Below are 24,308 nucleotides of genomic sequence, written 5' to 3' on the forward strand. Positions count from 1 at the left end.
ACTGTGACTCCAGACAGTGAAGTTCCCTTCCCATAAGTCCTATTTTTTCACTCTCTTTTGGCCTCCACCCTGAAGGAGGGTTTTGAAGGGGTGCATTGAGACATGCATTTTTTAAAGTGTTTTATGTTGCTAGTTGGTCTGCTGCAGTTCCATTTCAATGATTTAATTCCTGGTCTGGGTTGTTTGTAATGTTATAGCACTTGAATGAATGAGAAGTGTTGGCTAGCTGTGGCTTGACTAGTTACAAAGTAATTATATCTCCAATAATTTACAAATAAGTCTTCTCTGATTGAAGCATATCAATGGCATAACTCACAAAATGAAATTTTATGTTGGCTTTCATATTGTAGTGCACCATGTAAATGTAGGTATGTCCAAATTTGCAATTATGCTGCCAGTAACTCCTTACAAGCAATATGCTAGGAGCACATGATGCCAAGTGAAGGTAGACAGAAACTCTCCAAGTAATGTATTAGATTTTGCATTAGATACATGCTGTCGGAATACTGGAGTTTTGGATTTTAATTACAGCACTATCTTCCCACTCTGACTAGGCAGTAAGAGAAACTATGTGCTGTTACATGCTGTAGCCTTCATTTTACTTAATAGCAGCGCTCTTATTTTAAAGTAGAAGATATGGAAAGCCCACTAGCAAAACAAGAAAAGCTGGAGTAACAGCAGAAAAATTTTATTAAGTTTCACTGCTATTCCTTTAACAAATTACTGCACCAAAATCTTGCCAGGAGAACAGAAACAAAATTCTGTATCAAAACATATACCTAATGTGTTTTTGTTAATAGGAACTTCAGCTGAAGCATTTCTTCAGATTTTCCTAGAAGTGTCTCTTCATCTAATGACAAAAATACATTATTTGTAGGGTTTTTAAAGGGATTTGAATGCTAAGGTTTTCTAAATTGAAATCATCTGCAAGAAAGGGTTTTAGAGATCGACAGCACTGAACACTAGCCACAAGCAGAAAGACAGAGTTCAGTGCTGCTTCCATCCCATGTGCTTAGTTTTGGAGATATTTTCCAGTCCTGTTCCAAGGTGGAGAAAGGACTGGTGAGCGAAGTTGCTCAGATGGAGCAACAGACAGGTTTTATACTGCATCCTCTATGGCAATGGTTGAAGAAGAAAGAAATCTTGAAGATTTCTCTTTTCTACTACAACATATAGTTAAATGTATTGTTCACATCACGAGACAAAAGTTACATAGCATGTTCTGCCTGGTTAGGAAGCTTTCTTATTTTGAACAGACTGTGTAGAAAACCAAAAATAAAATATGTGGAGCTTTGGGATAGCACATGGTAGGATCAACAAAAGAAGGTTTTGCGTTATACATGCAAAAATACCTGCTGGCCTAAAGTACAACCATTACATTCTGCACATTATTTCATCATCATGGCACCTGTCAGCCTGACCCATACTAAAATGCTTTTAGTGCCAAATCTCTCTGCTGTGTTTCTGGAATACCATGAGCATACCAAATCAAATTAGTAAATAAGAAATGGAGTAGGGGTTGGCCTATGACTTTTAACTTTTGTCAAAACATCACATGTAGACATTCTGTTGATTCCAAGTAATCTTTTACACTGGTCAAAAAGACAAAGTTCAGATCATCTTCTAACAGAAAGTTTGTTTTGGAGTTAGTGGTTCAAAGAGTGTTTTCAGAGCTGATAAGTCCACTATTTGCCCCCCCCCTTTTTTTTTTTTGGTAAAAGAATGGCCCTTAAATAAGAAATTAACTTACACTATTATGTAAACACAAACTCTTCAACCAATCTTTCCATAATTATTGCATCAACAGCACAGCAAAAAGAGAAAAAATAGTGGATAAAGGCACATGATTGGATTGTATGAAAGCTTCACCCTTTATTGTTTTGTTAATACTGTGATCCCACTGAAACATAACAACCCAAATGACTATACGGAATGATTAGGTTATATAAATAATTACCATTTTAGGGAGGTTGGGAGAAATCAGATTGTGTAAAAAATGTGTGCTGATTTTCTATAAGCCTGAGAACTTCTCAGTACAAGGGTTGGAATAATATAGGAAGGCCAAAAAAATAAACACCTCAGTTTGACAGATCTGGGAGATTTGCCCTTTAATATAAAGAGCTCTTTGGGTTTATTCCCACTTGCACTGGTGCATGGGCCAGTCTTGAGCCTTAAAGGTGACACCTTTCCTAATTGCTATGAAATGTTAGTTGCTTGGATGGCGCCAGCTGAAACTGGAGCCAGTGACCTTTCACCAAAGGGCACAATGCAGCCTCTGAGGAGGGCAGTGGGTAAAAGTGCTGTGGGGGCTGACAGCAGACCCTGTGACAAATCCACCTTCCAGCTCAGCACTGACAGGAGGGAGAACTCTGGAAAGGGGGATATGGAAGGAGATTGCTACGTAGTTTTCCCACTGGTGGCTAGACAGAGATGTTTTTCAAATATGGGCTTACATATTACTGATTAGAAGATAAACCCATCTCACAATAGATAAATTGCTAAGTATGAAATGTCAGCCCACAGGCAAAACCAAACCACTGAGTACTGACCCAGCAAGCATGGACAGTATTGACTTTCCTCCTATAACCTTTACATGCTGTCAGAAGGGTGTATTAAAAATAGATATATGCAGTCCAGGATTCCTGTAAAGATTGAGGGCAGAATACAGACAAGGAATTATGGTAAGCAGGCAAAAATCACTGCTGTGGATTCTGTCTGCTGAGTCATGACAACAGACTACTGAGGCACTGTAGTCCAAAATGACTACTGACAGCACTCTCACAGTCTTTTAAGGGCTCAGGTCCCTAAAAGTTGTCTCCACTAGCAAAGCCTCATTAGAATTGACATTTTCAGTAGAAACTAGGCCATTCAGTCCTTGACAGAAACATCCTGTCCCATCAGTTTGGAGAACAGATGCATATGTACAACTGTCTAAGGTTTGCCCGTATGACTCCAAATGCCCCAGCATGACATGTCAGAACGAGGATCCTCAGATTTTTGTCTGTCTGAGCCCTCACAGAGTATGCCCTTGCACTCTGGATTTCAGCTTCCCCATACCTCTCTCTTGTTTCACAAAGAAGAACCACGCTCAGTCAGGCCATCTGCACTGATACAGGCAGGTTTGTAGCTCATGGCACCCCTAGACAGGACCTCCCAGACCACAAACTGAGTCAACGTATGGTGGCAGTTCACCCACAGAAACACCCACGTGATCCTTACTTTGAGTCTGGTGAAGCCAAGTGAGAAATATCAAAGATTTGCTGATTTTAATAGACTCAAAAACTGTATCCACACAGTGCTGGACAGCCCATCCAGCTCCCAAGCACTAGCGTGCTCTCACCAGCAGCATGCTCTGAGTGAGCATACTAAATGTCAGTATGCTTTGGGGGATCTTTGCACGTCCCAAAATAACACAAAGAACATCTGGTGGAGGTTGCTAGCAATACAAAAGTTCATATTTTCATCAAGTAAGGAGGTTAATTTTTGGCAAAGATAGTCAGATAGTCATCACAGAAGAATCTGTTTATGTACGAGCTGTCTACACATACTCTTTATCCCATTACAACCCCTCCACACTAACATGTCATTTTCCATCCTTGTGTAACTGGATCTGATAGAGTCTAACATCATGTGTCAGAATTAACATACACTACTGCCCATGTTTCACAGACATTAATTCTCCATCAGAGTAACCCCAGACTGAAGTTTAGTGAGCAACTGCTGCAGTGCAGACACTGGTCTAGGAAAGGTCACTCACTGTAAGAGGCTGCTGAGTCTTCTTCCCGGGACTTTTAAAAGAGGACAGAGTTAGCTGTATTCTGATAGTCTGTAACTTGTCTGAGAAAGGAGAGATTCTTTCCCCTAGATATTGAATGCACCACAGTATTTCCTTGCAGCACATGTGGCTCTTCTATAATCACAAATGATAAATGAAAAAGAAAACATATTTTTCCATTGCTTTAATTTTAATGCTTCCTTTTATGCAATCTTTTAATGCCTTTCATTGCACAGTGCAGTTGCACAAGATTTCACTTTAAAAAAAATCTTATGAAAATATGGCTCATTTGCTCTTTTGCTACAGAAGTCAGACAGCTCAATCTCACAGTACTGCAGCATATTCTTTGGGTCAGCTGTAAGACATTTTATCCCCTGTGCACAGTGAATTCAGCAAGCTTTGTTTACTTAGCTGAATGTTTCTTGACTATCTCAAGGTACTCCTTCACATCATCAGGAGACCCCAAGACAACAGGCACTCTTTGGTGGATATCCTCAGGCACTATATCTAGTACAGCTTGATGACCAGTGGTAGCTATGCCCCCAGCCTTCTCAATAACAAAAGCCATAGGATTGCATTCGTAGAGCAGTCTCAGCTAGAAGACAAAAAGTCAAAATTGCAGAAGTCAGGCCAGGCAATGCCAAAAAACATGACATGCAAATATATTTGGCATACAATTTTAAACCAATCAATATTCTAAGTACTCTTTATTGCATATAAACATTGATGCAATAATGAAATTGTGTGGATTTTCCTTTCAAAAACACAGTGAATGCTGGATTTTCCCCAATCTGAGCGATTTCTCCATAGCCCATGTTGGCATTGTGCTATCTACAGAGAGATAAAGCTTGTATGTTAAGACACAACTGTTAATGAGGCAGACCCACATAGCACTGTGTGAAAATAAAAACATGAGCTCTGAGCTTGCCACTAGGTTTCTCTAATGAATAACTGTATCTTATCTGCAACCTGAGGCAATATTTTACGGAGAATTACAAAACAGATCAAAGGTCTTTGCTGAATAAACAGTCCCCTTGTCAGCCTGTAAGTGCGTGATCTTCCCTGACTGACCATTGTCCTGGCAGATGCAGCCAGGCACAGTTCCTCCAGATGATGTCCACACACAAGATGCAGATGGTTTTCTCTTCTCCCAGTGGGTCAACTACATTTAGGCTTCTAACAAACTACCTTGTGCTAGAAATCTCAGGGTAATGTGGATTCTTTGCTTTGTAATGTTCTACTCAGCTGGGACCAGAACCACCAGTTTTAGCTGCTATGGTGCCGGGGAGCCTGTTTGAGCAGCCCACCCCTGGTATGGTCCAGTGGATATGTCTGCAGACAAAGAGAAGTCACTGCAGTTGAAATGGGTGAGTAGCAGCCCTAGAATAGGTGTCTGACAACAGGCTGCTGTCCCTTGTGACAGTGTGCAAGGGATGGCCATATCCCCACACACAAGAAATATAAGCTACCAAGTTACAGACCACAGGCTCTGTAATCAAAATATTGATCTTGATAGCGAACTGCCTAGATAATGAAATATTTTCTGTAACTGGGCTTATTCAGGCTTACCTTTCCTTTGGGACTTTTGGAGTTAGCAGGATACAGAAAGATTCCTCCATACACCAGTGTGCGATGCACATCTGCCACCATAGATCCTACGTACCTCCCACCATATGGTGAACTGCCATCCTACAGAAAAACATTCCAATAAAAGTAACTGGACAGCACACCAGGTCAACCCCCCCCACATGCCCCTTTGGCAGTCCTAACATCTTTCATCTCCATATCGTGCTTCACTGATAAAACTCAAAGTAGTTTTGCAGAGTATGTCAGTATCCTCTTCATTTCCTAACTAGGAAAATCCAAGGAAAAGAAGTGACAGAAGACTTCAACATAGATGAGCAGTAGTACCAAAACCAGAATATGTATCCCAACTCTCCACTGGCTCTAACACTGGGAAAACACTGTGTTTCCAGTAGCAAAAACTCAAGTGCTAGGAATTTATACTGGGGCCTTGTCTTTTCTAGCAGGAAAATAATCAAAGAGCAAAAGAAGTGATCTTTACTACTTCTTCTGACCATTTTTGCCAGCTTCTGCAATTTTTTGTTAAGAAAAAGTTAATAGTTGACTTCTGATGTTACTTCCTTATTCTGCTCCCTGGACTACATTTTAACATCTACATAAAACAACAACTTAAGCCTGGAAAGATAAATGATGAAAACATCAATCCTCTTTCAAAGCAAGCTCAGGAAGTCAGGAAGGGACACCAACACCTGACAAGAGTAGGTGTTCACATGTCATTGCCAGTGTAATAACTTCAGTGATGAAATGTGTAAGGCATGAGAACACTTCATGGGCACTCCTTGGAGCTTTGGGCCTCCCGACACCAGGAAGTAGCACAAACACAAAGCAGGCCTCGAAACTACACTAGATTTTCAAGACAGAGGCACTCCGAGGACACAGCTCGTGTTACCAGTGTGCAATGACCCACTGCCATCTCCATGCTGCTCTCCAGCCACTCAGATGTTGCAGTGAGGAAGCAGCAATGCAACACGTGTTGATCAAATTTCTTCATCACCAGACAAGATTTCCTCTCTACTTGATTACCAAATGCCCAGTTTTGCCTCCAGCTCAGTTTTGCCTCCATTACTCAGATCCTCATTCAGGAAAAAAGATTTGAAAAAAGATTCAAACAAAGAAAAAAGGGAAGAAAGTAAAAAAATGCAAAAGAGGCACAGTGCAGTATTGGAGAATGCTGAAATATCTGGTTATATCAACTGTTGCTTGCACTAGCAATCGTACATCAAGTTATATTTTAAATAGATAGGAAAGGAAAACAAGCTCTGAACAGTTCATGAGAGAATGAGTGATTGATCATGGAGGTGGAAATCATTAATGGTGTTTGTAATCAGAGAGTTTCTCTGAAACAGGATCTTTTACCTCAGGGAATTTCTTCTTTTTGAGATACTCTGTGATGGCAGGATCAAAATATTTAGCATAGCCTTCATTGAGACTGTAGATATTTCCCTTCTTTTTGATTTTCACATCTCTTTCCACCAAAATAAATTCTCCAATTGCCTATCAATAAGAAAGAAAAATATTTGTTAACATTAATTGCTCTCTTATTTGCAAACCAAGGCAAAATCCAATAGCATGCACAATTTAATAAAAACTTACTACCACTGTTAATTTTTTAAATAATTCAGTACCTACAAAAAAAGTAGTCTTTGCAGTCTACATGCAAGGTATTTTGTTTATACATAAAACACAGACAGAGCATGAATCCTGTCATCATACAAGCTTCCTCACACTACCATTCCAAGCATTCTCTATTTTCTATGCCCAAAAAATGCTACTTGTAAATTTCTTTATCTCTCCATTATTTTGCTAGACTTAGAACAATATAAGTAGTTTCAGAACTCCTGGGAGTTTGGAAACGGAGAGTTGCTGGCTGAACCATGCATAAACATCTTCAAATTGCTGCAGATACTCTAGGTCTTTTTTGCTTGGGCTAACAGGAAGCATGTGACCAAGGGCTGGTCTGTTTACTTTTCTCTTAAGTAATTTTCCAAGTTAGTGCTAAGAGAAACGAAATAACATTCATGCATACTCAAAGTCAGATCTGTTACTTGAATAAAGTCAAAAACACATGCATCTATTTAAGCTGCTACTAAACAGAGAGTACAAAGTTGTATTTCCTGCAGCTTGATCACTGCAGGTCATAAAAATTTAAGACTGGCAGGTGGCACCCTGACTGATCACAAAGAAACAGGCCTCTAAAGCAAACTACTTTCTGCTGTGATCAACATTACTTTTGTTTTAAAACTCACGGCAAATGCATGCCAGAAGGTCACATCACCCATACACATCACTTACTCTTTTACATATCATGGTGGGATCTCAAAATACAGAAAGATGGTTAAATATTTATGCTCCTCCAGTTTACTAAGGTCCTAGCATTAAGGAAAAGACAAATAAGACTTAAAGGGTATTTTGTACTGCAGAAAACTGCTTATTTTAAATATCACATGATTGCACATGCCGTGTATTTGCTCTGCTGACTCGGCTGTCTTCCTGTTGTTCAGTCACACATGGCACCTCTGCATCAGGCAAGTGGAATGCAAGTCTCTTGACTTTATTGCTGGTGGGTTATAAGTACAAGTACATTTGTACTCCATTTATTCACGCTACCTTGAAAACCGCTCCTTTGATTGTTTTCCTAGGGTCAGACAGTTCTCATAGACAGTACCTGTCAATCCCTAACACAGAAACAAAGAAAGAGAAGATATTCTCACTGGATCCAGCATGAAACAGTTGACACCTCCAGCAGAAGTTGCCAGCACCAGCATCGTGGCACTCCCATAGAGTGCATAGCCAGCTGCCACAAGATTGCGTCCAGGCTGCAAAGCATCTTTCCCAGAAGGTTCATCAGGAGACACCTAGAACAAGAAAGAGTATGGTCAATTTTACTTCATTTCTACTGCTGGTACATGACAGGACTCTGGGATAGGGACAGTCTTCTGCTCTATATCCATGCCATGTGGTGGCACAAATGTTTCCACGATCCTCAACTAAGATTCCTACTGGATGCACTAATACAAATTATACATAGGATACAAACACATCGATCTAGAAGTGCACTTCTAACTAAGCCTAGCAGGAATGCAGGAAGCAGGAAAGGATTAAGGAGATAATAAAGAGCTATGCACCTCCTTGTAGGTGATGATGAACACAGCTCACAGGAAAACTCAGAGGCACAGTTGAAAAGAAATGAAACATGACTCACGGAGTTCAAAGTTGATCAAAAGTACTTGGGATTTTTTTTATTTTCTTTTGCTTCACACAAAAATGAATTTGAAAATAGCTACTTTGGGATATATGACAACATACAAAAGATGACTAAAATGGACAGTTGGGTGTGTTTTATCTGATTTGCTTTTTCCCTCATGTTGTGACCTGTAAGTCTGGTATTTCAACCTCCTTCAGACTGTGTTTCTGCCTTTCAGAGTGAATTAGACACTTCAAATGCATATGACATGTTTCAGCTCTGGTTTGTTTTTGAAGCCTGTCCTCAGGCCAACAGAACTATTAGCATGGAGAACAAGAAAACCTGAAAGCACATTCCCCAAGTAGATGACAACCACGTGGTATTTTGCCTCAACACAAATATTCATGAAACTTAAGACATGATCTTTTCCAAGGGGCAATTTCATTAGCTGGCTAATTAAATATTAGCTAGGCTTCCATGTACACATAGGTTCTTCTTCTTCTAAGAGACTAATTCAAATTCAAATTCATGTGTCTGTGAAATACTAGATCTAACTTAATGCTGGCCCTGAGTCTCTTTCGCAAACAAGTTTAGTTAGATTTTATTGTCTTCCCATGTAATTTTATTTCACCAAAAGCTGCACAGTAATAGTTTTTCCTATCCTACATGAAAGAATTTTACCTTTCTATAAATTGCAAAGATGGTCCCAATGGAAACAAGACAGTCAATGTTCGACGAACCATCTAGAGGGTCTATGCAGACTATGTATTTACCCTAAAAAACACAAAAAAGGGGACTAGATTAGTGACAGCATTTATCCACTTCCTCCAAACAAAAACATTTCAGTAGATAAATTTTCTCAGAGACTTACACAGCAATATAAGCTAAAACACCTTTATTGATTATGAAGGAACCAAATTCAAATGTCAGCAATTCTTTGGCCGAGATTTCAGCCCTTAATTACAACTGATTTGTACCAAACCAGAGGAGAAGCTGAGAAATCTTTAAAGTACATCACAGATGATAACACAGGAAAAGTGAAATTTTCTCATACACTTTTTAATGTGAGGAAAAAAAAGGGAATACTTTTATTGGTTTAGTTTCATCTCTGTAATTGAAGTCAATCCTCTCATATCCACCATCTAGCCTAAGCTGCACTTTCTCTTTGGTTACAACATGTCTTTCTGAATAGTAAGGAGAAAAACAAAATGAAGATCAGCCGTTTTCATGTAGAGCTAAAAACCATATTTTACCTCTACCTATAGAGGTACTAAAAAGCTCTTTAATGGCTGCCATGCCTAAACTATAAATTTTCCTTAATCTGTGCTCTGAAATGGCCAGGTACTACTTTAGACAGACTGTTCTTACCCTGGGTTTTGGGGGATCAAAAAGAAATCTTTACCTTATTGCTGGATTAAGGAATCCAGTAGGATTCCTTAATATAGGAAATTGACAGTACAGGGAAAAGCTGAACTAACTGTACCTTTTAAATATTTTGTGATCGCATCATTTTATTCATAGTTGTCTTAATAATAGTATGTAACAACAGTGTTCATTTGTTTTTCATTGGATTTTATCCTGCATGTCAGAAATTTAAATTTAAGTTCAGCAATGCTCTACTCTGCAAGTAGGAATTCCTGGTATGCATTGATAAAAACAGTGTATTGGCTCACATTTAGTTTAGAAAAGCATTAATACTTAGACTCCCTCAGTGATCTTTGAGAATATTTGTTCAGATTTAAGGAAATCCAATGCCTAGAAAATAAATTTTGAAGATTTCTTAACAGGGAGAGAAAGAACTGCTTAAACAAAGCAAGCCTCATTATATTCGTAAACTATGTTTTTGCTGATTGTTTTGACTAAATTTTTACTCAGGTTTTTACATGATCAGAATTTTAGCTGGGAAATAGGAACTATCCCACAACAAGCACAGGCGGGCTTGTGAATATAAAGAATAATAAATGTAAAAAATGCTCTTTTTTCATTGTTGCTGAGTCTTTCACAGCCTTCAAGGAGAATTTTCATCAATTAAAGACCTCGAGATTTGACCTGCAGAGAACAGCTCATCAGTGTCCCACTTCAAAAGGGCTTGACTGACTCAGAGCATAGTTCCAGAGATCAGATGGGGATGAATGAAATGCTTTCCCCACAATAACCAAAAGGTGGAAGAAAAAGAAGGTGGGGAGGAACAACACCTAAAAAATAAATAAAACCAATAAACATCAGTCTGGAGAGCAGAAATGATAGAAAGAACCAATGTTGACTAACACTCTCTCCACCCATCACCTCCACCTTCATTTCCCAGTTTAGGGAAGTACCTGTTTTCTGAAACTTTTAGTTCAGTTTTACCTGTTTAGATGTGGAGTACACCTGTACAGGCTGATCTGAAATCAAGCAGGGAGAACTTTTAAAGTTACTAACCTGTTTTTCAGTTTCCACTATCACAGCATCTTTGTTTTCTTCGGACACGATAACACATGTACTGAAGGATGACTTGAGCATGTTAATCACCAGGTCATTGGAAAGAATATCCAGCTTTTTTACTTGATCTCCAGTCACGTTGGTAGACCCAGCAATTCCATAGCTAGAGCAATTGCAAGAGAGAGCATTTCATGAGAACGGAGCACTGCATCTTCTAAAGGGTTCTGTTTGTTACACCTGTAAAACATCCTGTAAACATCCTGCATTTTCAAATGACACGGCAGCTCTCTAAACCTCTTTTATATTTACTGGCCAGTGAATTCTTGCTGAGATATGTTATCATTAGCTGTGTTTGCATATCTAGAAGTTGCTAAGAAATACCAAACAAGGAATTGCATTTCAACAGTTTGTAAACTATAGTTAAACACAGCCAGACCAAGCTGTGAAGGCTGAGTTACAACTGTGCTTTTTAATGAGCACTTAAGACCTACATATTATTCCTGAATTCTAGGCTCTGCATACCCTAAAAGCTAGGAATTCATTTGAATATTTATGTTTTAAAAGCATATATATATATATACTTTAAAAATATGAATATATATATATGTGACCACACTAGTTATGCTATATCCTCTGTATGCAATATACTCCTGATGAGCAATATGACACGAAAATTGCAGCAGAAAAAGTCTGTTCAAGATAAATCAACCTATTAATGATTTAATGTTTTCAGTTTTGATTTGAAGTAAATGTCTCCTTGGGAAAAGAACTGAGAAATACAAATAAGAAATGCAAATAAAATGTTGCAAGCTAATCAGAATCAAACCATCTGGCATACGGAAATATCAGGAGACCGTATGATAGGTGATTACAGAGAAAGGGGAAATTTAGCTCTTTGAAGGGGAAAACAATAGCCAGCTCAGCACACATTCAGATGACTCAGGTCTTTCAGCTACAGTTCATTGATTAGGCTGAACACCGGTATTTCAGGTTTTATTTATTAACACTGAACACATTACTCTAGCAATGCATTTCTTCACTTTTATGCATGAGACAAAGACCTGGCATAACTCTATGTCTTTCTCTACCTCTGTTACAGTGACCTGAATATTTTTCTGCCACTGTGAAAGTGCTTTTATAAAAGAAGTACTTGGAACATTGTGCTTATGAGTGGAGGCACAGCAGCAGAGCAGCTTCTGTACCTCATCTTTTGGGGAATCCTGGGAGGAGGAGATGTATCAGGCATGGAACCTGCAGCTGGGAAGGGTCTGCATGTCTTCCACAGCTGTTCTGCAGCTCCCATGCTGAGCAGCACTAAGCACATAGCTGAGCCTGAGGATGCTCCAAAGAAATGGATTGCAGTGATCCCTACTTGCTCACATTCCCTGACAGCAAAGCAAAATCTCACCACCGCTTATAAAATGCAGTTCTACAGCAGGAGATGTACTGTTCAAGGAGGCTCATGAGTCCAAAGCCTGTTACCCCAGCATTGATGGAGAGTGGAACCCACCATGCAGGGGATCATAAGGCAAGTCTATGGGCACAGATACCAAACCTGCGGGCAGCAGCCAAAGACACACATGTAAGGCACTAAAGGAACAGGGCCCTAAGCTTACAAATCAGGTTAGAGCTGGGACACCCTGGTCTCTGTTGATAGATACAAGAGGCATATAAAAGGACTAGCACATCACAATTAAAAATTACCGCAGTTACATGCAGTCTGAAGTCAAACCAGAAAAAAAGCTCAAACATACATAAGGAGTATTTTTGCCTTTTTTCTTAATATATTTTCCTCTGAATAGCTTGTAGAGGCAAGTTCATTTTCTCTTTACAACATTTTCCATGAAGTAATGAAGTAGTCGATGTCTAAAGCCTTGACCAGCACACAACGGGGCATATGAAGATACTTAGCAATTTACTTAGTAAGTAAAATACTTATGAGGAGTAGCTACCTACAAGTAGTTTCAGGCATTTCGCATTTCAAGAGTTCCAAATTCCTTCTGATGCATCTCCAGAACAACATCCTTCTCACTGGCTGATTACAGACACTACCATTCCTAACCAGTGCACTTTCTAAAAGCCGTAGATATCCAAAATTTCATAAAGAAAGTCTAGTTGCTATGATGCACTATGGAAAAAAACACTCTGAATTTGATTTGACACCTCAAAGGATAAATGATGCTTTGTTATTAAGCAATACTCAATGAGCAATAATTCAGCCTTATTTTGCTAGGCTTTGTCTTTCAGTATATTTGGTCTTATGGCTTCAGGCACCTGCACCTACTGAAAGTATTAACTAAGTTCTAATATCAGCAGGCATTTCTCAAAGACTGGGCATCTTATACTGTTGAAAAGTCAAAGGACCTGGGTCACTTGGAAGAAATCAAGAAACCAAGATACTAAAGGAGTTACCTCCACCTCTGTACGAGAGGATGGGTTGACGCAACCCTACTGACAGGCTTTTCTGGTGAAAGAAATACCCATTCCCATCCTCATCCCGATATCCACCACCCCAGAGGCACCAGGATGCCCTGGACCCGCGGGGATGCGGAAAGGCTGGGGGCGCATCCCGGGACTCACAGGTTGGCAATGCCCGCTTTGCGGACAGCGGTGGAGATGGCTTTGATGGCCGTGCAGAGCGAGTTGAGGAGCTGCGTGAACTCCCCGGTGCCCTTCGCCCGCCTGCCCTCCTCCATCACGAAGCGGGTCATGGTGATGACATTGGTGTCGAAGGTGGAGCGGTCCGTCATGGTGGCGGCGGTGCGAGTGCGGCCGCGGCCGCCGGCACTGCCACTTGCCTCCGCGGGGCGGGGCGGGCCGGGGCGGGCCGGGGCGGGACAGGCCCGACCCTCCACCGCCGGGGCTGACCGTGAGCAAAGCGATCCCACCCCTCCCTCCCACCGACATCCTGAAATATCCGCCCTGGGGAATCCCCGCCGCCGCACCTTTTTTTTTTTTTTTTTTTTTTTTTTTAACCATTTCTTGTCTCATACATTGTGCGGGGAGAAGCGAGGGGGATGCTCGGGGCACTCGTTATGTGAAGTCACGGCAAGGAGTCGATGGAGACACGGGTGCTGGTAGTTCTGTTCTAGTGGTCGCCCTTCAACGTTAACGGTCCTGAAATTGTGCCCCAAAATTCATAAGTCAGTTTGGTTTCACCACTTGATTGCAACACTCTGTATGTGTGATTGTAGATTATAGCGAACTGCACACAGCCTACAGAGCAAGGTCAGTATCTTCTGCTGCACAGGAATGCTCTCATCCTGACTCTTCAGTACAGGAAAACCACATATTCAGTAACCAATTCCATCAAGTATTAACTTACTCAGTTTACAGAGGTCATGTTAACCCCACCTGTCCCAGCCTTATCCAACACCATAAAAAAGCTGCAAGGAAAAAGCCCCGGGCAGCTGGACCCAATGAGACTTGTATAAAAAACTCTCCAAACCTGTTCAATAGAAAGACATAGGCTGAGTCCCACTTCAAAAGCTAGAAGTTAAAGCACCTCACACAAATACTGCTGCAAGAGAATCGAGATCCTCCCAAATCGCATTTCTTTTCGTTCTAGCCTTTCTGATTTTGCAGCAAAATCAAGCAATATGTTTTGCTGCTTATGTTTGATCAGAAAAATCCAAGCAGTTGTAAAGGAAACCAGGATTGTCTAACGCCTGACCCTAGATACACCCTTTTACATGATAATTTGAAAAACACAAACCTGAATACAAGTGTACTACTCAGATTTTTTTCTACTGGCTATTATTTTATATTCATATTATTGAAGAAGATGAATATTAAAAAATATTTTTCAATAGAATACATTTATGAGTTGAATAAGCACAGTCTCAAATTCTAAGGTGAAACCACAAATTGAAATAATTCCAAATGGTGTCAAACACAGGGCAAAAGTCTTTTACAAGATGCAGATCTTTGCATATATGTACATTCTATCTTCTTGCAAAGTACATTGCGTATCTACGCATTAAATACTTGGAAGGCATGCATAAATGTCTTCTCCTAAAAGTGTAAACAACTTTGGCCTAATTTGCCCATGCCCAGTATTACAGACACTCCTGAAGATATTAGACATGAGTAGTAGTGCTCTTCTGAACAAGATATTTTAGTCTTTGGCAAGTGGTCAACAGCCCAGTATCATAAAAATTTTCTTTTAGAGGCAGGTGGGTTTGGGAAAATTTACAAAACATGGAAGATAGCTCATTCTTTAAGGGTAAGCAATGTTTTACAACAATCTAGAGCAGCTATTGCAATCTCAGTAGTTGAGAACAGCAAATAGCAAAGGCCCAATAAAATTTTGGATGAGTGTGCTGAAACTGGGTAGCCGCAAGGAGGCAGAACAGCCTGGGGATATATGACTTACAATAGCAAACCACCAAGTCTCTGATTAGGGACAATTTGTCTTTAATGCGGGGGCTCTAACAAGCACAACAGTAATCTGCAGAAAGAGGTGTACTTCAGTATAAAATAGTCCAGATCAATTCAAAATACACCTAAGGTTTTGGTATCTGTGCCTGAGGATAACTAACATTTTCTATCTTACAGTTAAGATATACTGTCCTTGAGCTGATGATGAGATTTTATCTCTGAACTTTTGGGATTTGTGAGGTGAGTGGGAGATGAGTTTTACTCCTCCATTCCCACTATGAAAGACAGGTAGAAAGAATTATTGTGAACTGAAATTGCCATCATTTGAAAGGTTAGTGGTTTCAAATCTGCATTTTCTATTGGGGAGAAGGAGAATTATTTTCAGTGTATTTAGCATGTCCTTAATCTTCTGTATTTGAGGCAACTCAATAGAAGATTGAGACTAATCCTCCTCCGCACTCCTGGCCTTAGAATTTATGCATACATTGGTCATTTCTGGGATAGTATAGTTTCACTCTTAGCATAGAAATCTGACATGACATTAATTACTTAATACCAAATGGTTGAGGGTAGATAAGCCATGTAGCCCTATAGAAATCATGCTGTTTGGTAACTATAAAATTAAGATTAAAAAATTAAAAAGTAGGCTTTACATGTTGTGAACCTTTGGCTTTAGAAAACAGTAGTTAAACATTTATTGAAAATGAATCTGTGGATTGAGAAGGTCAGTTAGTACTGGTTGATTAAACATTGCTGAAACAGCTCACTTCTATACAGAAGAAAACAGGGACTTGTTTGCGCACAGATGACGTCAAGTAGACATGGTTCACAGCAGTTTTAGAACTCTAGATTACAAATCCATGTAACTACTTTGAAACAAACTTTTCTCCCAGCACATAGAATCCCAATTGCATAATTATCTTGAAAATGGGACAAACACTGTTGAGAAATCCTCCATTATAAAGGTTGCCTCTTGTAGGTTCAAATGCCAGACAAAAAGACAATAGGAGTGAAACCCCTTCACAAAGAACATGTTTTTCCCCTGAAGTGTGTCCATGTGGGAAAACGAGTTTTAGATTCCACCTTTGCTGAAGAAGAACTTTCTTTGCGCAGGAATGTCACAACAGTAGAAGTTTTGTGCCGGTTGGGTGGACAGAAGGTAAGATCAGGCAAGTTACATGGAGGTGATTTGCAAGGCAATGTCACTCCACCAGTACAGGTGCTCTCTGCCGTGTGATGCCATGGTGATTAGGGCTGGAGCAGCTTCAAGGGCATAAATCTCCTGCCTGCTGCAAGAGATGGTGAAAGGTGAAGGTGAAAAGGGCACATATGAAGATTTCTAGATGTACAATCAATCTTTTGCCTTGTTTGTTTCAGAAAGTGCTTAATTTTGCCTATGTGAATTTCCTGTGTGAGAAAGGGTCCACACATAGTCAATAGACTGGAACGATTTACAACTGTGATAGCAAAGTACCTCTCTGGACACAGATGAAATATAAAAAGTGTCATAAACTGATGTTTAAACATAGGTAATTACGAGTACAAATTGGCTAAAAGGTAATTTCTCTGTGTAGTAGATGTAAAAGGGGCTTCATTTGATATTATGCATAGTAGTACTATAAGTGATTAAGAAGTAGAGGTGGACTATACGGTTGATGTTAATGAATGTGAAGGGATTTTCCTGTGCCTGCTGCCCTCTTGTGGGAACACTGTCAGCATTTCAGTGTGAGACCAGCTCATGTGAGAGTACCTTTGCAGTATTCTGGAGGGGGACAAGGCACTTAATGTGCAGGCAGTAGGTCCTGGAAATAAAGTCTATATATCTCTGAAATACAGATATTGAACCATAAGTTTTATATCCTTCTATTTTTTACTTATTCACAAGATTCTACCAGGCAAGTAAAATTAAAACAAGGTATTAAATATAAGTTATTGCATTTACTATGACTTCTCATCTTATAAAATGTATAAACTAAAAGTATTTTAAGTAATCACACCAAGTCTATGTAAAGAAAAAATAAATTTAATGCCCCCAAAAAACCCAACAACAAAACAAAACAAAATGAAACAAAATGCAAGCAAAAACAACAACAACAAAAAATCAACCAAAAAAACCCCAAAAACAGAAAGAAACCCAAAACCACAATTAAAACCAGATAGAGATTTCAGTACTGAGAGATGAGACTTCAAAACTAAGCTAAGAAGGTTATTAAAGTGGAGTTACAATTATATAGTTATAACAGTTCCCTTTGCGGAGATAAATAACTTCTGTCAGTACTGAGTGATATGTCATGATTACATGACACAGTTTGTCAATGTAACAATCAACTAGAAAAACAAAAAATATTTATTTAAAATTTCCACTGTAAACCTGCAAAAATACTTCCATTCAAGGTGGATGGAGGAAAAACACTTCATATAAATGGTCAAACTCCATTTTTAAACCCTACTCATAGGTTAGATTGCTGGGAGACATTTTCCATTAATGTCCTTGCAGATTTATTTGCTGTGTTAAATAAATATTTATATTGTAGTATTTCCAAGTATAATCTGTCTAGATTTTTCAGATCCTGTTCTTCTGGAAGCATTACATGGACAGTGTTACAGAGGTTCAGAGGTCCAACTCATCATTTTTTAGCTATGGTAATTTTAACTGTACATGATTCAGTTCAGATTTTCTAGATAATCTGTGTTAATCAGCATAACTAAAACTGTTTTCCTACATAAAGGTCCAGAAGACTGGATGGCTTTTCCAGATTTATTGATGGTGTGAGGAGGATCAGATCTGAATGCTTCTAGCAGTGATATATATACTATGAAGAATGATGCAGAAATGCAACATAATATCCACAAAAAAACCCGTCCTTTTGTGTAAGTGATGAAACACATGGGCAAAAAATGAATGAGTGATGGTTTAGAAGGTCATTCCCTGTTCATCTCTATCATAAGTATTCTGTTCCATGCCTGAAGTACATTCAATAAACCTATTTAAAATTACTGATAACTATTGCATTTTAAAAAATCATTTTATCCATTGTTTGCATAGTTTGCCACAGCTTCTGAATTCTGAATAAGAATTAGCTAATCCTTATAATCATGTTGTGATGTAGGTAGGCTGGTAAGGAAAATCAAAGGAAAAACTTTATCCTGTGCTACAGAGAAAAATAGTGGCTTCATGAAAGCTGACTAGTTACTTTGGGAATTCACTCTGTTTGAGAAAGAACGCAGGGAAAAGGGATTATGATGTATTTAACTCAAATATACAAGAATTGCATTTGCGTGTATTTTCTGTTGCTCTATGAACTTGATATTTCTTTGGAGATACAACTGTGAACAGTATAGAAGAAAGTGGAGAAGGGACATACCAAGCACATACCAGGCCAGATCTGGAGAACTGAAAAGAAAGTTGAACACATACAGCTAGGACATTACTGCAAGTTGGTATGACTTTAAAAACAGGGAGGATAGGTGGGTAGCAAGAATACTTTAGGTTGCCTAAGAGTCCATTTTATTGTGACAGGATTAAGAAATAGTAGCCCCAAATCCTCTTACATTAACTAGTTATTAGGATAACTATAATATCCAGTTCTAAAGTCAGATGTTATCTTAAAACTTACCATCATTGCTGCAAATAGTCTTTCCTTACTGATGGCAGTAGTAGCAAAAACATTTCCTTTGACAATGACAGCATCAGACACACATGGCCATTTTGTGTATCCTGTGTACAGCCTTTAGCATGTGAGGGATCTAGCCCACAACTGAATCTTGTAGGTGACAGTGCAATACAGAAAAGGCAGTCATCACTCTTGCTTGAGACGCACGTTGAGCAACTTTGTCTTGACATTTGTAGTGGTTTTGGGTATATGCTTTTGTTCTTACCAAATGATCTATTGTAAAATCAAACTCACCCATTCATGAGTACATGTACAGGTTTAAATGAAAAGCATATTTTTTAAGACCACTCAAGATTCAATTGCATGACTCATACACACATGGAAGGTTGCAACTCCTGCCCTTGCCTTGCATGGTCCCAATGCCAGTTCATCACAAGACACAAGGCTGATACCCAAAACAGAGTATGTGTTAAGACAGAAAGAACTCAATCAACTAGATGGCAATGTCAGAATTAGGCTTTTGATCGTTACAAAAAAAAAAAAAAAAAAAAAAATTCCATTTGCTCAAATTCCAGCATCCAGGCATACTAGCTCCCATTTGATTTTAGAATGCAGGTATGAGAGCTGGGGGGCAGATCCACTTAGGGCTCACCTCCTGCACATAGCAGCTAGAGGTGCTGCATAGAAGAAGGTATGAGCCTGGCCTGCACACTTTCCCTTCCAACTCCTTCCTTACATATGAGTAGCACTTCTAGGAGGTGCACCCCGTTGCTGTAGCCCAGCTATATTTGTGACCAATAATCTAATAGGAAGCCATAACTTAAAACAATAATGCATTGCAAGATATGGCTCTGCCATCCTAGGAGCCTGTTTCATTATTAAGCAGAGGTATCTCTTTCTGTGAATCTGATGAAAACAGCATGACCACAGAGAAAAGGCAACCTGGATGCCAAGGATATGGCTGAAGAAGCACTTTTTTAGTGTGACTCGGAGGAAATCACAGAATCACAGAACGGGTCGAGTTGGAAGGAACCGAAGTGGGTCATATGATGCAACCTTCCTGCTCAAGCAGGGTTATCACAGAGCGCATGGCACAGGATTGTGTTTAGATGCCCTGAATATCCCCACTGAAGGACTCCACAACCTCTCAGGGTACTCATCATAAAATGGTGTCAGAAAAAAAGAAGAAATCAGGTGTTCTGTCATAGACACTTCATTTCGGAGCAAGTCGCTGCGTTTATTTCTGGATTGCCCTAGGCAGAGACTGTGCAGTTCCAAGGCTCTGCCATCAGATGGCAATGCCTATTTAGGCCGAGCCACTGCGGAAACAGAGCCCGGCAGCTCTCCGGGGGCAGAAGAGGAGCGTGAGCAGCTGCGAGCAGCTTCACATGTCTCTCTTCTGCATAGAGGAAGTGAAGCTCTTAGCACTGATAGTGACCAAGTAAACGCAGGGGAACCGGAAGGTCGGCTCTCTCCGTCTATACCAGAAGACAAGAGACTGCCACTGTATTTCAACCCTACTGTTAATACAAAATCATAATTTAAATCCTACTGGAAATGTGCATTCATTTTCTCGAGGTCTCTCTTGTGCTCACTGAATACTTCACACACCCATCTCTGCATCAGTCCTCCCAGTCTGGTTGCTTTCAGACAGTTTCCAGTGGTTCACCAGTACATGACTAGACTTTCTGCCTTTGACTTCCTTACACACTGTTGGTGGTGATGGCTGTGACTTTTATTTTTAGTACAGTAGTTCTTTAGGATGAAGGGCGTGATTTCATGGAAGCAATTATTGGCAGTGTACAGAAAGAGAAGAAAAAACCAGTCTCTGTCAAACATAGTCCACAGTCTGAGAAGAAAACAGAAAAAAAGAGTAGTTTAAAGATGTCCCTCATTTTACAGATGAGCTGCTGCAATGCTTCCACTGCCATTCAAAAATTTACTGTCAGTTTTTCACCTTTTCATCTTTGCATGGTGCAGTCTAATGCTGATCTGTGAATGGTATTTTGCTAATATGTGCTGAATATATCACCTTAGGGAGGAAAAAAAATAGTTTTGGGGGGAAATGAAAAATAACTGACAAGAATTATATACATTGAGTCAAAAAAATAAATTTCAATGCCCAAATTTTGTGAGACTGCCAAATAACACATTCCTAACTTCTAGCTTAAATAAACAGAAACCAGAAAACTGTCCCTGTACATTCAGTGTTTCCTTCTGTTTGCAAACCCGGGTTTCAGGTTTGGTCTTTTGCAGGCTGAATACCAAAACCAATTAAGGAGGCCCCATGTGGGTTTTGTGACATAAAATCCTTATGAGACAGAGGAGTCAAAACATCCTGTTCTCAGCTTCCACTGTGTCTTAATTGCAAGGGATGAGCAAGCACTGTCAAACTCTAGGCACAGCTGGAAATTGATAGTGTTAATTTTCATAGGGGAAAGAAGATACCTGTTTTTATCATGACTAATAGGATTTCTCCTTCATGACACAGATACAGGCCTTGGTAGAGCATTATACATGTATTTTATTCATTACAGATGTAATAGCTGCACAGTGGTTAAGGTGAACTAGATGGCCTAGAGCAGAGGTCTCTAAACATTTTTGTCATTGTGCACCCATGTAAGTGAAAAGTTCTTGAGTGCACTCCAATATATGTATGCTTATTTATAAATTATATACATCTAATACTATACTAATTTTAGACACAGTAATAAAATATACACAAAATAGAAATGAAAAAATTATGACATAAACAACATTTCAAAAGTCTACTTAATTTAATTTAATTTATTTAATTATTTATTGATAGAAATATGCTTTCTTCCTGCACCACCGTGTCTTGTCTTGTGTGTCCTGTGGGGTCCAGGAATGGCAGATCACTGCTCTACAGACAAAAGCTGTGAGATCTAATATCCATTGTGTCATATCCAGCCAAAAGGATACTCTGTTCTGATTTACACAGGATATGGCATGTCCTTCCATATCCATTTAACTTTTATGTATGTGGATGTCTGCAAGCAAAGGTGTTCATAGGTGAAAAGGACTTAAAGAGCTATGTCAAGATTGACACCTACAGATTAATAAGATCTTGGTATCTTACAGAGCAGACAGAACAGGTTTTGAGAGATAAAAAGATGTATGTGGCTGCTTGTTTATGAAGTATTTGAGCATTAAACCAGTTTCATGCAAGTGTTTTTTAATGGCATTTTGGGAAATACTTCCATTTGAAATGTAATGGAGAAGTGCTTTCAGAAACAAAAGAATTAAATAATTTAAAAAAATTAGTATGAGATTTAATCATATAAAAATCAGATATTGAGGAGGGAAAAAATAAGAAGGGGAGGACAGGCAAACAAGGGAAACAAAAACAGAAGAAAAATATTATTGTACTACTTTAGAACAGAAACCACTGCAGCTTATGAAAGATATTCACAATAGCTGTGAAAATGTCATGGCAGAGTAGCCCAGCTGTAGCCGAATGCTAACACTGTTGTTTAAAACACTTTATTGCAATCCTGCACAGGAACTTCATTTTCCCTGATTTTTATGTAGCAACTTTATGTATTACAATCTTCAGTTCCTAAACTTGAAAACATTAATATTTAATCAGAATTTATCAAGGTATGCTATATTATTGCCCTAGTAATACCCAGGATGATATTAAAGTATAACAAATGCAATATTATTGCATAACTAGAATTTTAAAATATGCCTTCTGAGAAACCACTGAGACATTCTTACTGGTTGACTTTTTCAAACCAGAAATGATTGTTTATGGTAATTTAAGAAGTTCCTGCCACTCTTCCCAATTTTTTTTCACATAGAAATGGCCTTCCATATGAAATGTATCCCTGGGATCAATTTCTAATTGATGTACCAAAATCCTTATGGAGATGTTTCAGCCAGGAGTTTCAACATTCAAAGGCAAAAGACCTTGAGTTCCCAGTTGTGTTTCCACTCAGGCAGATCTGTTAATGCACTGACTCCTGGGAGTCCCCCATCTTAAGACAGCTGTGAGATACCTGCTCCCACCTCTCACAGAGTCGCATGGTCTGGCCACATAAACCTAGCTGAACAATTAGAACTGCTGTGAGACAGAACAGTGCCCCCATGTCAGATTTAACAGTCTGAAAGGTTTTCAACTACAAACCTAGGGCTACTCAGGCTTTTGAGGAATAACTCCGATTTATCAGTATTTGTCTGAAGTTTATAGGGTCACATTTCTGCAAGTAACTTGAAGGCTGCTGTGTGCACCAAATCTTAAAACAAATCATAGCCAATAGCCTCTGCGTATCCTACATCATACCATGGTTGTTTGGCTTTTAACCAGTTGTGACATTTATACAGTGTCATTTGATCCTTTCATACTGGAGGATAAATTGGATGAACCACTCTTAGAGCTAAAAATGAAAACAGAGTTAAGCAACAGATAGACTTCCTGACCTCCTGCATTCTTCTTAAAGACAAAAGCTGCAAATGAGCCATAGGCAGCTGAGGCAATGAAGAAAGTCACAGATTGTTTTTTTGGCAACTTTCAGATCTATGAATGTTTAAAGATACATTTGAAGTAAAATAAACCCTGTTCTCACATATACTCCATTTTTTTCTTTCACTATATTAGCTTTTCTTATCTACAATCTAAACCAAGCAGTTTTGGACCTGGAAAAGGCCTGTGATGTTCTGCTTTCTTTTTCTTTTTTTTCCCACCAATAATCTCATAATTTCCAACTAATAGCATGTATTTAATTCACTTTAATACTTTAATATACTTTAACATTAGTGCCAGGGAATGCAGGTTCCATACACAAAGGCCTGTCTGAATAAGTACAAAATTTCTCAGTAGGCATGAGTTATGGATATTTTTGCTTAATATAAATGAATTTTGCTGCAGGTATACCCTGTTGGTAGAGATTATATCCTCATCTCATCAGCAAATTTGTGTGTCCTGATTTTGCATTAATTAGACAAACATTTAGCAAGTGAGTTCTTGCTTCCCACTGAACTCCTTTTGTTTGACTGTTTTTTATAAAAGCATTACTACCTAAAATGGCTTAGGGAATGTATGGCGTTACTTTTTAATTATGTAAGAAGCAGGATATTTGAATGAATTCATGAGTAGGCATCCATAAATGTTAGTCTGTTTCTCTGTATTTATTGAAGATCAAACCAGCAAATTATCAGTGGAAAGCTCCACACTCTAAAGTAACCAAAAAGCCAAAGGTCTCTCTATGATGGATTGCCAGAAATATCCCTTGAGCCATCAGTGTCGCATTTAAACTTTCAGTGGAATTAAAAATGAAGACAAATGGAAACAATACTTCGGTGAAACACGCTGATCTGATATGTTATT

General features: G+C 39.0%; 1 protein-coding gene and 1 long non-coding RNA gene across 2 annotated transcripts; one reads left to right on the plus strand and one right to left on the minus strand.

Annotated features, from left to right (window-relative positions):
• Window positions 1-3,944: 3,944 nt before the first annotated feature.
• LOC102073588 (fructose-1,6-bisphosphatase 1) lies at window positions 3,945-13,743 on the minus strand. Its single transcript, XM_005489814.2, has 7 exons — window positions 13,545-13,743; window positions 10,965-11,127; window positions 9,225-9,317; window positions 8,071-8,214; window positions 6,716-6,853; window positions 5,345-5,464; window positions 3,945-4,370 (listed from the first exon to the last, which is right to left on the minus strand). Exons 1-7 carry the CDS (start codon window positions 13,712-13,714, stop codon window positions 4,179-4,181), a joined length of 1,020 nt encoding a protein of 339 aa, XP_005489871.1. The 5' UTR covers window positions 13,715-13,743; the 3' UTR covers window positions 3,945-4,178.
• A 2,546-nt stretch (window positions 13,744-16,289) lies between these two features.
• LOC141727208 (uncharacterized) lies at window positions 16,290-19,543 on the plus strand. Its single transcript, XR_012578254.1, has 3 exons — window positions 16,290-16,503; window positions 17,903-17,987; window positions 18,074-19,543. It is a non-coding gene; the product is annotated as an uncharacterized LOC141727208 (long non-coding RNA).
• The last annotated feature ends 4,765 nt before the right edge of the window (window positions 19,544-24,308 follow it).

The sequence above is a fragment of the Zonotrichia albicollis genome, chromosome Z, assembly GCF_047830755.1.
Source record: "Zonotrichia albicollis isolate bZonAlb1 chromosome Z, bZonAlb1.hap1, whole genome shotgun sequence".
NCBI lineage: Eukaryota > Metazoa > Chordata > Aves > Passeriformes > Passerellidae > Zonotrichia > Zonotrichia albicollis.

What these genes read in the sequence shown, in the direction of transcription:
- LOC102073588 (XM_005489814.2), bottom strand. Translation starts at nt 13,714, where the DNA reads ATGACGGACCGCTCCACCTTCGACACCAATGTCATCACCATGACCCGC. An exon ending in TAGTGGAAACTGAAAAACAG is followed by an intron (nt 9,318 to 10,964) that starts GTTAGTAACTTT and finishes TGTGTTTTTTAG; the next exon opens with GGTAAATACATAGTCTGCAT. An exon ending in ACTGTTTCATGCTGGATCCA is followed by an intron (nt 6,854 to 8,070) that starts GTGAGAATATCT and finishes TCTTATTGATAG; the next exon opens with GCAATTGGAGAATTTATTTT.